Raw genomic sequence first — 16,387 nt, 5'->3', positions numbered from 1 at the left:
TAATCCATGGGATGCCTCGGTTGCTCAGTGGTTGAGCATCTGCCTTTGGCTCAGGGCATGATCCCAGGGTCCTGGGATCCAGTCCCACATCAGGCTCCCTGCAGGGAGCCTATTTCTCCCTCTGCCTTTGTCTCTGCCTCTCTCATGAATAAATAAATGAAAATCTTTTTTTTAAAAAAGATTAAATAATCCAAAAATAGACTCTCAGCCATACAAGATCTATTCATAGCTAACAGAAGTGTCAAGGTAACATAACAGGGGAAAAGATTCTGTTTTCAAAAAGGTGCTGGATCAGTTGGATAAACATATGGGGGAACAAATGAACCTTGACCATAATGTACAGACAAAATTTAATACAAAGTAGGTGATAGTGACAGAACGTGAGAGACTCCTAACTCTGGGAAACGAACAAGGGGTAGTGGAAGGGGAGGGGGGAAGGGGGATGGGGTGAGTGGGTGACGGGTACTGAGGGGGGCACTTGATCGGTTAAGCACTGGGTGTTATACTATATGTTGGCAAATCGAACTCCAATAAAAAATACACAGAAAAAATAGGTGATAGTCCTAAATGTAAACGCTAAAACTGTAAAGTTTCCAAAAATAAAGGAGAAAAAATTTTGTAACCTTGGGTTAAGCCATGTGATGTGATTTCAATATGTATTTGGTCTTCACCCCCTTTCTGGCACAGAGTTCTTAAAATGCTTGGAATTTCCTAAGTGATGAGAACAAAGTGTCTTTTGTTATGTTAATGAGGACCTTTGAAAGGGGATTGGAGCTGGAGATTGAATCAATCTCCAATGGCCAATAATGTAGCTAATGATGCAGATGTAATGAAGCCGCCATAAAAACCCAAAAGGACGTGGCTCAGAGTTTCCGGATTGGCGAGCATGCAGAGGTTCAGGAGAAGTAATGCCCCGGAGAGGGCACAGAAGCTCTGAGTCCCTTCCCACATACCTTGCCCTATGCCCTACACATTTTTTCCACCTGGCTGTTCCTGGGTTATATAAATATATATTTAGTAATAATAAATATATTATTATTAAAGTATATTATTAAAATAAACTTTAATCAAAATTAAAGTTTCTTGCAAGATACTTATAAAAGAATTGTATGGGAAAGTTACAGACACGGAGATGCAAATCATATCTGATAAAATACTGGTATACATGACTCCTACAGGTCAATAATGAAAAGACAATATAATAAAGAATAGGCAAAGGACTCAAACCAATACCTCAATAAGAAGACATACAAATAACCAATAAAAAAAAAAAAAAAAAAAAAAACAAATAACCAATAAACATACGATGCTCAACGTCAAGGAAATGCAAATTAAATCCATAAGGAGATGCACTATGTACTACTAAAATAGTTAAAGCTTTAAAAACTACCAACTCCGAGTGTTAGTGAAGATGTGGGAATGGGAACTCTGAATTATTGCTGTTGGGAAGGAAACACATTATAGTCATTTTAGAAAATAATCAGGCAGTTTCTTCAAAAGTTAAACATACACTTATCATCTGACCCAGCCTGGCAATTTCACTTCTAGGTTTTTACCCAAGGGAAGTGAAAATGTATGATCTTGAAATGACTTATACTCAAATAATCATGGCAGGTTTACACATAATGGTAAAAAACATAAAACAACTAAAATATTGATCAATAAGTAAGTTGGATAAACAAATTATGGCATATCCATACAACAGAATGTTACAGGAGTCAAAAAGTAATAAGCTACTTTTATATGCCACTGTATGGCAAAACATTTTGCTATAAAAATTGTTTTGCTAAGTGAAAGAAGCTAAGCACAAAAGGATACACACTGTATGATTCTATTCACATCAAACCTAGAAAAGACAAACCTCAACTATAGTGACAGAGAACAGACCAGTGGTTGCAAAGGCCTGGGAGTGGAGGGCAGGTCAATGGAAATATGTAAAAGCGGAATTTTGGGTTATGAAAATATTCTTGATTTTGATTATGATGGTGGTGATACAACTGCATATATTTGTCAAACCTTATTGAACTATATATTAAGGATGGATACATTTTATTTGTGTAAATAATTATTTGTGTAAATAAAATAAATTGTATAACTCTAACAAGTTGATTAAAAAAGCAATAATTTCACTTCTAGGAATGTACCCCATAGAAATAATCTGAAACACAAACAATGGTTAATATTTGATGGTGTTTATAACTGTGAAAACTGAAAATATCCTGTGTCCTAGATAGAGAGTAATTACAGAAAGTTAGATAAATTATGGCATATCCTCTCAGTGGGATGTAGTAACCATAATTGTGTTTATAAGGAGTATATGATAACATGTCAACATATTTCTATCATTGTTAAGTGCAAAAAACAGGATTCAGAAATTAAATATGCAGTATGTTTTCATAGATATAAAAATTAAGCATTTTCTTAAGCAACATAAAAGCAAAAGAATACAGCAAAAATATTAATTACTTTTTTCTAGTTTTCTATCTTTCAGATATTTTCTTTAATGATAGCATATTAATGAAGAAAATGAAAAGGGGATATTACCAATAAAAAAACAGTTTATAATTTCAGAAACTGTGACATGTTATAAGATTAAAATGTTCTCATCCACAGTAATAAATACTGGAAAATGGGCATCGGTTGGTCAGGACATGTCAGTATTTCTGTAGAAATGTTTAAGGAAGAGGATGTTCTGACTAAAGTGACAAACCCCAATTATCTAAGGTAGCACTATCATGCCCCTAGATTGGGGAAAGAAAGCATACAAAGTAATATTTCATTGATATAAGCATCTTGTTGACAATGCTTAATTCTATACTTCTGAGACTAAGAAAATTTCTGAGCTCTAATCAGTCTCCTGTGTGGGCCTACTTAGGAGGAACAGGGTACCTGGTTATAGATGGCTGGCCCAAATAACAGAGCCAGGTCTGTCAACCACTGAGAATGAATGAATGGTCAACCCAATAGCTGCATCCACACTTTTACCAGAGCAAGGCAGTTAATTACACAGACATAGGTCACCCCTGGCTGAATCCGTAACATCATGTTGCTGAACGTACAAAGCTGGAACCATATACTCTTCTATAGTAATTGCAATGTAAAATCAAGTGCAGGCAAAAATTGCAAAAATTCTTTCAATATCATCACTTTATAACAGTAGCAGAAACAGGTTTAGAAAGAGATTTTCAGGTCACGCCAATTACATCCTGAGCTATGGTTTTTCTGCAAGTTCTATGGAGATCCTAGAATGCTACTCACCAATACTTTGTCCATCATCCCAGAATAGCTGGCCTTCAGCTTCCCCATTGTCATCCAGTGCAACAATCAATCCCATAAATTTTTGTCGGCTATGAAAAAAAGAAGGAGTTATTTTTATCTAGATTAGAGGTTGTAAGAATGAAGGATGGTTTCTGTTGAAAGTATTACTCACCCAAAACAACAAAAAAATTAATGCATTAAAAGGGTATTATGCTGAGTGAAGTAAGTCAGTCGGAGAAGGACAAACATTATATGTTCTCATTCATTTGGGGAATATAAATAATAGTGAAAGGGAAAATAAGGGAAGGGAGAAGAAATGTGTGGGAAATATCAGAAAGGGAGACAGAACGTAAAGACTGCTAACTCTGGGAAACGAACTAGGGGTAGTAGAAGGGGAGGAGGGCGGGGGGTGGGAGTGAATGGGTGACGGGCACTGGGTGTTATTCTGTATGTTAGTAAATTGAACACCAATAAAAAAATAAAGAAAAAAAAATGCACATAAAAATGCACATAAGAGTTCTAAAAATAGGTAAGTTAAAAGGCATCTTCTTTACAAAAGAGCTTATTGCACACCCCTTAAATATTAAGGTTTCCTACATGGTTTAAAACAATTTTATTTTAAAAATTATACACATGAATGTCTAATATATAACACATCGAAACATGAATACCATTAAATTGAGATGTACTTAGATATTTGTCTGTGAAAATATATTTTGCAAATAGCAATGGATTCCATCTCAAAGGATATATGTGCAAACCAATTTTTATTAAAGAGTCCTATTTAAATTATTTTATGAAATGAAAGAAAATATTTGTTTGAAATTTTGAGGTGGTTTCTTTATTTTTATTGTTTTTTTAAAGATTTTATTTATTCATTCATGAGAGACACAGAGAGAGAGGCATAGACATAGGCAGAGGGAGAAGCAGGCTCCATGCAGGGAGCCTGATGTGGGACTTGATCCCGGGACTCCAGGATCATGCCCTGAGCCGAAGACAGATGCTTAACCGCTGAGCCACCCAGGCATCCCTGAAGTGGTTTCTTTATAGTAGAAGCTTATAAATAATTATGGTAAATAAACACCAAATATGTATAATTGATGTCCTTTGATTTGAATACATCTCAAAAAACTTAATTTTTAAAAGATTTAATTTTTAATAATTAACACAAATTTTTTAGACATGGTTTTCTTATGAATTAAAAAAATAGATACCTACTAAACAAATACACATATAAGATATGAATTCCTTAGGAAGAAAACCACCAAACAACCCTTCAGTAGCTTCCAGATTGCTACAGAATAAAATGCAATTTCTGTCTTGGCATTTACAATCTTCCATGACCTGATCCTACCACGCTTGAATTGCATTTATTTTGTATTTCATCCCTCTCCCTATCTGCACTCCAGTTAAACTGAGCAGTCTACTACTCCCCAAACCAGACTCATTTTTCACCTTTAGCTCTTTAATACTCCCAGAATATTTATTTCCTTGTCTTCATATATTCAAATCCTATTTATTATTCAAGACTCAGCTCAAAGCCCTCTTTCATATGAAATCATGCTTTATACCACAAGGCTAAGTTAACATCTCTCCTTTTAAATGGTTATAGTTTTTTTATGTGTGTCTCTCTTGACATAACATGTTCCCTTTAATTTAGTAAATGTACACAGATATATGAATATAAATAAAATATATAAATAAAAATAAACTACTGAGTTGACCAAAGCAGACTTCGAAATAAGCACTAAATCATCCTTGGACAGCCATCACAAATCAAAGAATTCATTAATATTCCCAGCTTTTTTTAATAATGTGGAAAGAGGTAAATGCTACTGTCCTCAAGGAAATTTTTGCCCAGGGGTGACTGAGCAGCTCAGTTGGTTAAGCATTGGATTCTTGATTTTGGCTCAGGTAATGATCTCAGGATCATGAGATGGAGCCCTCCAACTCGGTGCTCAGCATGGAGTCTGCTTACGATTCTCTTCAACTCCTTTGTCCCTGTCCCCCTTCCCACCCCCATGTGCACTGTCTCTCTCTCTCTCTCTCTCTCACACACACACAGAAAAGAAAAGAAAAGAAAAGAAAAGAAAAAAGAAAAGAAAAGAAAAAAGAAAAGAAAAGAAAAGAAAAGAAAAGAAATTAAAAAATAATTTCGTCCTAGGCTTTGGACACAGAGCTACAGGTAAAAGATCTCCCCAAGACTGACTTCATGAACGCAACCTCCCCCAAGTCACTCAGAAGGTACTTACAGAATTTAATCAATGAGACCATCTGTAAGTGTGTTTATTTATCCCCTGAGCCCTGGTTAAGGCAAGCAGCTCCATTCGAGGCGACCTCATTACAAAGGTGAGGCCAAGGACAAAGTGAGGCCTTTGGGACCATTGGTCTCCTTACCTGGCGTGAGTGTTCATCGCAGGCTCTTGCCAAGGCAGGATGTAGCCCCCTCTGATGTGAAGGTTGATGTGGTCAAGGGGAGCGTTCAGGATTTTCCACTGCCCTGTTGATACACTGCCAGATTCCTAGAAGAGAGAATTCAGGCAGGGAAGGATGAAGATAAAGAGATGGAATGAATGCTGCAAGCTTTAATACAACAAGTCTTTCCAAGCCTGCTGGAAAGTCAGCAAGAAACAGCAAGTCAAAGGAGAAAAATCGCTGATTTCAGCTTTGTTTAGAACTCTAGAAATCTAGTCTTTTCTCTGTATCCTCCAGGAAAGATGGGGGTGGAAGAAAAGTCACTCTGATATGGGCGGCAGGTTTTACCTAATTATGCTTTTGTGTATACTTTTATATAAGCAAATCTTGCTTGGCTGTAAGGTTGAAAACTACTGCCTTGGAAATTAGGTGCCTCAAAGTCAAGAGAACTTGAAGAGAACAAGAAGAACTTGAAGAGAACAAGAAGGCCACCCTTCTAGCCAGCATGAGCCAGTCTGATTCTTCACAAAATGTAGGTTCTTACCGTGCTGTAGTCATACCAACGAGCTCTGGGAAAATAAGCGCTGACCTGAAACTTGTTCTGAAACATAAAATCGACATGTCATTATGCATATTCCAATAACTTAATTATTAAAATAATTATTAAAATTCTTTCTGTAGAACAAAACTACAAATGAGAATTTTATTAATGATTTTAAGAATTTGGGAAGTTTGAAATGAAAAAGATCTGAGAAAATTCTTCAAACATATAGAAAAATTCATTTTTAAACAAGGTACACTTGATGAAGATATGGGGTAATGAGACACTAAAATGAGAAATCAGTTGGGGTTGTGAAGTGAAGTTTTCATTAATGGAGATTTTGAAAAAAGAAAAAGATCTCCCTTAAATATTCTAGAAAGATATTTACTAGAAAATAGCTAGTGGGACAAGATGACCTTTAAAACACCCTTCTTGTACTTTATTTATTTTTATTTACTTTTTATCTATTTTTTTTTCCTTCTTGTACTTTAGATTGTGTAACTGAGGGTTTCTGATCTCTGATGGAAAACTCACATTTTCCAGCACAGGGCTGATTAAGATGGCAGGGCCCAACATGAACTGGCAGTCGATGACCCATGTTTCACGGTCATTCGTAAACCTTCAAAAGAAAAAATATGAGAATACCCAGCAGCCTGTGAGGACTGTGGCAGAGGACTATCCCCAAGACCCAGCCACAACCTCTGCTTGGGGAGACAGGCTGTACTCACTCATGGAGCAGGGGCCGCACAACGGTGCTGCCCTCCACGTGAGCTTTATGCATCAGAGTGTAGAGGTAGGGCAGCAGGGTGTATCTGGTCTCGAGGACTTTTCTTGAGAACATCTCGAAGGTTGAATTCCAGGCCACAGGATCTTGTCTCTAAAAAGGTAAAAGAACATGTGGCAGATATTTCTTTACATCATCCTAATGGTATCAGAAAAGGGTCAGCAGGCACGTACATGTCCCACATACCAGTTACTGGGATCTCACCCTTCATTTCTACCCCACCCATTCTCTTCCCCTTGCTATCCTGCTAATCCATGCTACTTGCTTCTCACTGTTTACCACTGACTCCTAAGTCACCTGTACAGCCCTGGAGAGACGGGTCTCTATGCAGCATTGACAGAGCGTGGATGGATTTGAATAAAATAAAAATTCTCCAAAGAAAAGGAGCTGCTCTTGTTTTAGCCCCATAGGGAGCTCTAAACCCCTCTGTCCTCATAGGCATACATCCCCCAAGACATGAACAAAGGTCTATTCTTGAGAATTGCTTATAATTCTGGGGTTTTGAACTCTGTGGGTTTTATAAGAAGTGGAGGTTCTGATTTTTATGATTTTTTTTTCCTCATCCTACTCAGAATATGATACTTTTGAGGGTAAAAATGAAGTTGTGATTCAAGGGCGCAAAACATGGTGGCACCAAGCTGCTGCCTCACCCTTGTCCCCATGGTGTTGTGGTTTCTGGAAAATGGATAAAAGGCCCCCAGTTGCATCCAGCGAATACACATCTCGTATTCGGCATTTCCAAAGAAGCCACAAATATCTGCTCCTGTCTGAGAAGATGCAAAATCAGAGCATGAGGTGGGACAGTTTGTAGGTTGCGGGCGCTCTGGGGTCTGACTGGTTAGCGACGGCCCCAGTATAACTTACATACGGTATTCCAAAGAGACTGAACTCCATCATGCCTGCAATGAGAAGACACAGCTGTGTTGGACGAAGCAGCCCTTTCAGAGGGTAGGTTTGCCCTTTCTCTTCCATACCCTATTTGGAAGCCCTGGGCCACCTATGATGAAAATATCGAAAGATGGGTATAGACTATAAACTAAAATTCACACCCACAGAGAAGTCGGCTGCTGCTGCTTCTGCTGCCCATGTGGATGGTACCTGGACATAACCAATGCGGCTGCCAGCACACAACCCAGTCCCCTCCCAGCCAGCAGAGGCCCCTGGGAGTAGGCCCACACACCAATGATAGACTTCTTCAGCTGGTCCCACGCGGCCGTGTTGTCACCCAGCCAGTGGCCTCCCCAGCGGCCAGAAGAGGGGAATGTGGAGCGGGTGATGACGACCCCTCGCTGTCCCGTCACCTCCTGCACAGCTCTGATCGGAGGGGAACAAGGAGGTGAATTGAGGGTGAATTTGAGGGTGGACAGCTATGGAACTACATTACAGAGAGCAGCCCCAGTCTGGAGTGTGAGGCGGCAATGGCACTCCATTCTGAGCCAGAAAGCATCTTCCCCAGAAGCATCTGGTGTTTAAAAGTGATGCTAAGTGTCATGGCAGGACTACTGGAGATCTATCATCACTTAAATGTGGATTTCCTTTCTTTAAAAAAATTAAATTGACTAGTTGTCTACATAGAGGTGGGAAGAAGGAGCCGAGGGAGGTATGCGACAGGTGTTTACTCTAACCCAGGTAATATCCTGGTCACTCCCATGTACATGGGCTAAAAACCATGATAGACATATCATGGAAGGCTTATAGACATATCATGAGGAAGGTTTCCTTGGCCTCCTTTTACTGTTACAAAACTGAGGCTCAGAGAAGTTAGACAATGTGTCAGAGGACATTTAAAGAGTAAGGAGACAGATCTGGGATCCAAATGAGAGTATGTTTGACTACAGCTCTTCGGCAATATTCTCTCTCTGTATTTGTGGCTACTCCTCACAAAGTGGGATAAATTGGGCACACGAGGACAAATACACACAAAAGATGTTCAGATATGTCCATATGGATGGTGGATCTTTTGCCTGCAGCCTCAGTAAGAAAATAAAAACAATTGTCTGAGAGAAAAATCAATGGAACAAAAGAGAAAGTCTATTAACAGATCCGAGTACGTAATTCAATCCACACATTTGCTGAAGGAAGCATTATAAATCAATAGACACAGATGAATTATTCAATAAAGGATGTCAGGAAATGGGGCTAGCTACTCTGGTGGAGATTAATCCATTCGGTCAGTTCCAATATTTCACACCAACATAAATCCCCACGTGGATGGACACACACACACACACACACACACTCACTCACTCCTACACACAAATCTGAATGAGAGATAATGAAGGCCTGAAATAAGGCAGGGATAGACAGGAAGGGTGGATGTGAGTGATGCAAAGAGCTCTGTCACTGGCCATTGCAGAACTCTAGAAACTAACCAGCTCTAGAAAGAAATGAAAATTCTCTATCCAAGGGAAACTACTAAATCTTGGCAAGACAGTGAGGCCTGTGGGATTTGAACTTGGGGCTGTTCCTAGCTGACCCCATCCCTAGTGCAGTGGCTCCAAAAGCCAGCAGCCCCGGCAGCAGCCTCAGAGGTCTGACCTCTTTGGAGGCTCTGTTAAAAGCACCAGCCCCAGAGCATAATTAATACTTTGCTTTTAGCTTCCAGACCCCTGGAGAAATCTCTATTCCCACGGTGTTGTGGCCATTTGATTGGACTCACAGCGCAACTCAGCAGAGGAAAAAAAATAATTCTCAAGCTAGGGAATTACCAAAACAATAACAATCTTCTGGCACCATCACAGGTATTCAGGCTGGGGTTCAGTTGGGACAAACAAAGCTTGGCTGGTCTTAGAGTACATCCTGGAGAAGTAGAACCACGGAGCACTTTATAAAGCACCTACATATTCCTGGGGATTAACAGGACAGCATATGCACAAGGCTCTGGGCATGCCTGGGAAAGAGCCACGAAAGGAGAAAATTCCAGTGACTCACTGGCTAGACCCGAGATCCTGAGTCAGCGGGAAGTGAAAGGTAGTGCTGTCCTACAAATTGCCTCAAGTTGAAGGCATGGCTTTTCATACTTACCCCTTGGCAAAGGGTAAAAGACATAGAAGCAAGGCATCCAGGGGACCAGGGAAGCCTTAACTTTCCCTTCAGCTTGACTACACCTTAGGCAGCCTTCTTCCTTTTTTTTTTTTTTTTTAATTTTTTATTTATTTGTTTAAGTAATCTCAACACCCAGTGTCGGACTTGAACTCATGACCCCGCGATCAAGACTTGCAGGCTCTTAGGACTGAGCCAGCCACTCTAGGAACACACTCACTCATATGTGGGTCTGGTCTGGGCCCATCCATACAGGCTGTGAACGTCATAGTGCCGCACCCGTGAGCCATCTGGCAGGATCTGCTCACTCTCCATGCACAAGGTCTTGATGCTCAGGCCCTTGTCCCTGGACTCCAAATCTGAGTGGAAATGCCGAGTTAACTTCCCAAAATAACCTGCTTTGTGCATTCACCAGAAATGCTCATTGCCTTGCTTTTTCTCCATTTCAATCAACAACTTTGTTACCAGTGACAGTTGGGATTTCAAGAACTCTTTTGTCTAGAGAATCAACATCCTGTGACTTTATAACTAATGAAGGGTCAGGACACAGTGAGGAGCTGGGGAAGGCCCGCTTCATTTTCTTCTGATATTTGTAGAATGCAATCAGAGCCCACTTAACAGCACAATAAATTCCTTTGTTATTAAGACTGTTTCTTCCACTAGATGGTACCATTCTCAAGGGAATGGATCTCGTTTCAACCAACAGTATTAAGGTCTCCATTTTCTGTTTTTGGTGGATTTGTGTGTGTGTGTGTTTAAAGATTATATTTATTTATTCATGAGAGACACAGAGAAAGAGGCAGAGACATAAATAGAGGTAGAAGCAGGCTCTCTGCGGGCAGTCCAATGCGGGACTTGATCCCAGGATCCTGGGATCAGGACCTGAGCAGAAGGCAATGCACAGCCACTGAGCCACCCAGACATTCTGCATTGAGTGGTTTCTTTCATAATACATCATGTCATTATTTCTCTGCCTGATTAGTAATTTACTCTTGTTCAGGGTAATCTATGTTCTATTTGGGATTTTGTGTCATGTGTACAAGTACTTTCTTTTTCCAAAATTAGGGTTCACTTTGACAGGAAGAGGGAAACTTTCAGAGTTTTTGAGTAGGGAAGTAATTTGAGGAAGGAATCATTTACATACATGGCATATAGGGTGGATTATTAAGAATTTCATCACTGCAGCCTTTGACAGATCCATTCACAAAGTTTGAGGGCTCATTCATATCCTGCAAAGAGTCAACAAACATTCTGTGATGTCAGAGGCAGTGGGGCCTTTTCTCTGGAGGACACTGACCTTACAGAGATGAACACACCCTAGGTAAGCCCTCAGCTAGTCATTTCATTGACTTTGTTTACTCTGAGGCATTGACCCAAATGGAATCTAAGAATCTATGTTCATCTAAGTAGAGTGTTAAACTCCCAGTTTACCTGGCATTTTTAAACTTGGGAGGATCATTTCATAGTAGCACAGATATGGAGATTATGCTGGATCCATGACCTAAGGAGATTTCTTGATACATCTCCCAACACAAGAAGGCCATCTTTGTTTTCTTGTGTGTGAATTATACACTTTTTATCTGTGGCCAATGGTTGCCAATACCTTCCTTTACTCTTTCTCAGTCTAATTCTGACATCAGCAGAGACCAAACACAGGAGGAGTGTCTCGCTTTCTGTGGTAGATGCAGTCCTGAAGAGTTGTAGGTAACTCAGAAACAAATATGGAGATCAAATCATTCTCGGGGGCTTATTACTTAAAGGCAAGAAGTAGCTGTTCCCGAGGTGAATGTTCACTGCCTACTTTATTCGCAGAAAAGTTAAGATTTTGTAAATCGGACTACCTTAAACCAGGCATACTAAGGGCAAAGGCAAGTATTTGGGGAACTGTTTACTATTTTGAGTTTTTCAGTTGCATCTTCTTTCCAGCAGAACAAATATCCCAGAGTGATCATCTCCCTATTCCTCAGAGCTACCCATACCTCTTCACTACCTGCTTTGCCTGTTCAGGCTAATATTTCATATGTCTGCTTTGCGCCTATCTACCCCAAGAATAGTGGCCAGAGAAGCCCCAGGGCTGATAGTGGGCTTATAGGTTTGTCTCTGGGTGAATTATGAGCTTCTTTCAGCCTAGTCCAGACCTATGAAGCTCTTGAGAGCTAGCCTAGAATATGCTCAGGATTTCAGGCCACTGGACAGTGAGGAAGAAAGTTAGAACACTGATATGCCTCCCATCCCTAGGAGAACACGAATAGAACAACCTTTGGACACATATCCCACAGACATCTCAAGAAGCCCTACTGACAGGTGTGACAAATATCTGAACAGGCCTTTGAAGATGAGTCTGTACCCTCACTATGGTAAACATCTATTGTCTCTTGAATTCATGCCTTGCCCCCACTAGCTCTACCTGTATCATAAGATACAGGACTGTCAAGCTCCTGTAGTGTTAGCTTCTGGGTAGTTTGACCAATGGAAGGCACTGGCCAGTGACTGGAGGATGGGAGATAAGAGAAGCTGGGGTATTTGTCCCTCTCCCTCTTTCTCTGGCAGCATCTCCAGCAGTGGCACATCTCTTCCACTGGCTCCAGCCACAAGCATGTTCCTGGGCAGACCCACAATCATCTCTGTCTCTGGGGGTCCAGCACCTCAATTGTACAAGAGTATCCCTCTCTCTTACTCCTTCAGCCTTAGTTCCCTCTTTTGCTAGTCTCTGAATTGCCTCTCCATGGTTTGACTGCCAACATTTCCAAAGAAAAAACAAGGGTACACTTACAATCCACAGTCCATCAAACTTCAAGCTCTTTGTTGAGTCTCGAGGGTTTAGATAGAGCTCTTTTATTTCCGTCTTCCACCACGCAACTGTGCTATTACGTAAGAAGTCAGGAAAAGCAACGTGGGCTCTGTAAAGCTGTAAGAGTAACACATCCTCTCACACTGGGTCTTTGCCTATCCAGGAAGGGGAGTCTGGGGACCAGGAAGGGGCGATGAACAGGTCTTTGTGCAAGGGTCTGAAACTAGTCTCAGCTCTGCTATTGCTTCTACAGAGTTTACTGGGAACACAAAGAGATCAGAGAAGGCTGATTGATTGCCTTCTTTATTCTCCTAGAAGGAGGTTATATAGTCTTAAATCTCCTTTAAACATGAGATTCATTTTATTACTGGGTCTTTAATCATATGAACTGGAAAATTAACTGTCTGTGTCTAAATGATCGAACTTGAGATATACAAGTGTTTTTTCTACACTGGCCAAATAAAGGAGACCAGTCATCCAGAGAAAAGTGAGCTACAGGGTGAAGGGGATGCTACATGCCCAGAATGATGTGACATCAATTGCTGAGGTCAAAAATATTACTCCTTTTAACTGACTGGCATATTTTTTTTATATGGAGACAATTCATTAAAAAGGCTGTTCATAACCTCTCCAGGGAAAATATTTTGGACTTCATTATTTTTCAAGCAACATTGGATTTAAACAAAATATAACCTATTAAAGATACGCATGTGGAGACATTTCACTTGATTTCCTTCTACACATATCCAGTTTAGTTGCTTGTTGTGTTTTCTATTTGAGGATCTCTTTCTACCAAGAAATTACCAGTTGATAAGCATGCTCAGAGAGCTGCTTAATCAAGTTCTGGGATAAAACTTTTAAGTATCCAGATGTTTAGGGCAATGTGGACAAAAATCTGCATGTAACTATACCTTAACCTGAGTTTCATGGTCAAGGGATGTATCCACATTCACATTGGGTAGATCTGGCCAAACCTAGAGCAAAAGAAGAAAAATTAAGGCCTCTAAAAGGCATTGCATATGGATCATGAGATGATTCACATGTTAGACTCTATTGACTTGCATCTCCACAAAATTCTTGAAGATCTTTGCCATTAATTAAATTATAAAATCTGAATATGTGAAATTCTCTTAGGGGAAAATAGGTTGGGGTCCCTTGACTCATTTCATAAATTTTCAAAATGATTAAGTTCAAAAATGAAAAGAACTAAATCTTTTTTAAACATATCCTCTAAAAAATCACCTTTCAAATGATTGCTCTGTGTCTGTCATAGACATATACAAAATTCTCTTCATAAATTACAAATTTAAAGCATGACTCTAAAGAACTAAGATTGAATTCACTCACAACCCATAAACTTCGGTTCAATATGCTTAAGCAGCATTACCACTTATTGGGGACCCCAAATATACATAGCATTAAAAAATCCAGAGTTTCAACCAATCTCATCTATAACCAGAAGGACATTAATTACATACATTCATTCATTCATCAGCAAACATTTACAGAGCACTTACTTTATATGATAGGCACTGTACTATAATCTGTATTTACTGAGATTTAAGTAAGATGGTCCTTGTTTTCTTTTTTTCTAAAAATGATGTATTTATTTATTTTAGAGAGAGAATGAGCAGGGGTAGAGGCAGAGGGAGAGAATCTTCAAGCAGACTTCACTGAGCCTAGAGTCTGACACAAGGCTCTATCCCAGAACCCCAAGATTATGACCTGAACCAAAACAAAGAGTTAGACTCTCAACCCACTGATTCACCCAGGTGCCCTGATAGCCCTTGTTTTCAAGGAGTTAACAGATAAAATGTGCATGCTAAGTGACATGCTATCCTCTTGAGGATACTAATATAGAAAAAGGAAGAAACAGGGAGAGCTAAACTGGTCATTGAATGCTTCATAGGAGTATATATTTGAGTTGGTCTTGAAGGGCAGATATTATCTGCCTAAGCTGAGAAGGCAACATTCAAAGGCATGGTAAGCATGGCATGTATCTAGAACAACAGGAAGTAGCATAATACAGTAATGGAGCAGAGTCTGAATGCTGGCTAGGAGCTTCTATCATCTGGGGTCAGGAAGTTCACCCACAATCCTATTGCTATAAATCAAACAGATGAAGAACCGAGGTCACAAAAAGGAAGTAAAGGAGACAAAAGGAGGAGAATCTACAGGACTTCATGGTTTATTTGGGAATGAAGGATGCAAGCATCATAGGTAAAAGATGAATGCAAGCTTTGAGTGGGGGTGCCTGGCAGACACAGACTTCAGAGCTATTCTTAAAGGAATTCTTTAGGTTGTTACATGACCAGCTGACATGCATAAGGGGTAGAGCACCAGAATATTTCCAGACAATAAAACAAAGCTTACTGATATTTTAGAGAATTAGACCTGTAACCTTGGTCTTATTAATCAGCATCAGGCAAATTTCTACTCATTCATAATTTATTAATTACCCAATATATTTTGCCAAGATTTATAGACACCCTCTTTTAATCAAGACATTCTGTTGCTGATTAATGATGGACACCTTCTCCCAAGGCTTACCTTTCCCCAGACAATGTCATTCTTGCCAGGCCATTTGATGAATACATTGTTCTCCTGCCCTCTGGTGAATGGGAGATACTGAGTCTCATTGCCAGAAATGGCTGGGTCCTGCAAAGCAAGGGTTTAAAACAGAGAACATGAGAAGAATATCTCCAAGACAAAAAAAAAAAATACCCATAGATAATTTGCCTCACATCTATGAAGTTCTCGAGGAATTAAGTACACTGTTTGAAAATATTCCTGGAGATAACCAAGTTGATAAGACATTTCCCTCCCATGAAGAAAGCCAATTTTATTGTGCTTCCACAGTGTGACATCAACACTCCTGAAGAACATGAAACTTCTTTCTTCTGTGGCCCAACTTATGTAACCAAAGTGGCTTCCCTGTTCACCCCATTCCATACATGCCTCAGTTACTCTATATAGTATCCTATTTCATAATTGTCACTATCTGAAGTATAAATCGCCACTATCTGAAATGATCTTTTTTTAATGTTTATTTAATGGCTGTCTCCGTTTGATAGAATAAAATCCTTGTAAGAAAAAGAACAATGTCTTATTCATTAATTTAGATTACACACACACACACACACACACACACACACAATTTTTAGAACAGTGATTTTCAAAGACCCACTATTTAATTAATACTTGAATGAATGAATGAATAAAAGTCAGCAAATAATGTTTCATTTTTTGGAAGCTAGAAGGGAAGACCATTTGCAGGTAACTACTTCTGTGTTTATCAAAGTATAGCTTCCAATGCAAAGTAACGAATTGCAGTTCTGGATCTTAGGTCAGTTGTTTGTGAGTTTAATTAGGAAGAAATAAGTCCCCTGAGCCTCACCATTGCTGGGTAATGATACAACTGGAGTGGGTTTTGAATGCCTTAAGGTAAAGATTAGACTAGGATATAGCTATTCCTCCAAGGCACAGCCTGAAACAGTCAGGCTTTTTGGATGTTGTTGCTATAGTCAGTGTTTCAGTCCACAGTTCTAACCCTAAC

At 39.6% G+C, this 16,387-nt stretch overlaps 1 protein-coding gene across 2 annotated transcripts in view; it reads right to left on the bottom strand.

Moving 5' to 3' along the window:
• LOC140605253 (probable maltase-glucoamylase 2) overlaps nt 1-16,387 on the bottom strand; it is an 87,348-nt gene that overhangs the window by 14,392 nt on the left and 56,569 nt on the right. Inside the window, exons 33-45 of one of the 2 annotated variants that reach the window (XM_072777488.1) lie at nt 15,382-15,489; nt 13,743-13,805; nt 12,814-12,948; nt 11,185-11,269; nt 10,261-10,399; nt 8,179-8,312; nt 7,863-7,897; nt 7,649-7,765; nt 6,943-7,091; nt 6,749-6,833; nt 6,218-6,274; nt 5,656-5,780; nt 3,259-3,347 (exon numbers count right to left, since the gene is read on the bottom strand). In XM_072777488.1, the coding sequence (XP_072633589.1) occupies nt 3,259-3,347; nt 5,656-5,780; nt 6,218-6,274; nt 6,749-6,833; nt 6,943-7,091; nt 7,649-7,765; nt 7,863-7,897; nt 8,179-8,312; nt 10,261-10,399; nt 11,185-11,269; nt 12,814-12,948; nt 13,743-13,805; nt 15,382-15,489 (1,321 nt within the window). Of the gene's footprint in view, nt 1-3,258; nt 3,348-5,655; nt 5,781-6,217; nt 6,275-6,748; nt 6,834-6,942; nt 7,092-7,648; nt 7,766-7,862; nt 7,898-8,178; nt 8,313-10,260; nt 10,400-11,184; nt 11,270-12,813; nt 12,949-13,742; nt 13,806-15,381; nt 15,490-16,387 lie in introns of those variants that run through there. The other variant, XR_012007962.1, reaches the window with a different exon arrangement.

Source organism: Canis lupus, chromosome 15 (assembly GCF_048164855.1).
Source record: "Canis lupus baileyi chromosome 15, mCanLup2.hap1, whole genome shotgun sequence".
In the NCBI taxonomy this organism is placed as follows: Eukaryota; Metazoa; Chordata; class Mammalia; order Carnivora; family Canidae; genus Canis; species Canis lupus.
The sequence above is the reverse complement of the archived record's forward strand: the minus strand, read 5'-3'. Positions and strand labels throughout refer to the sequence as shown.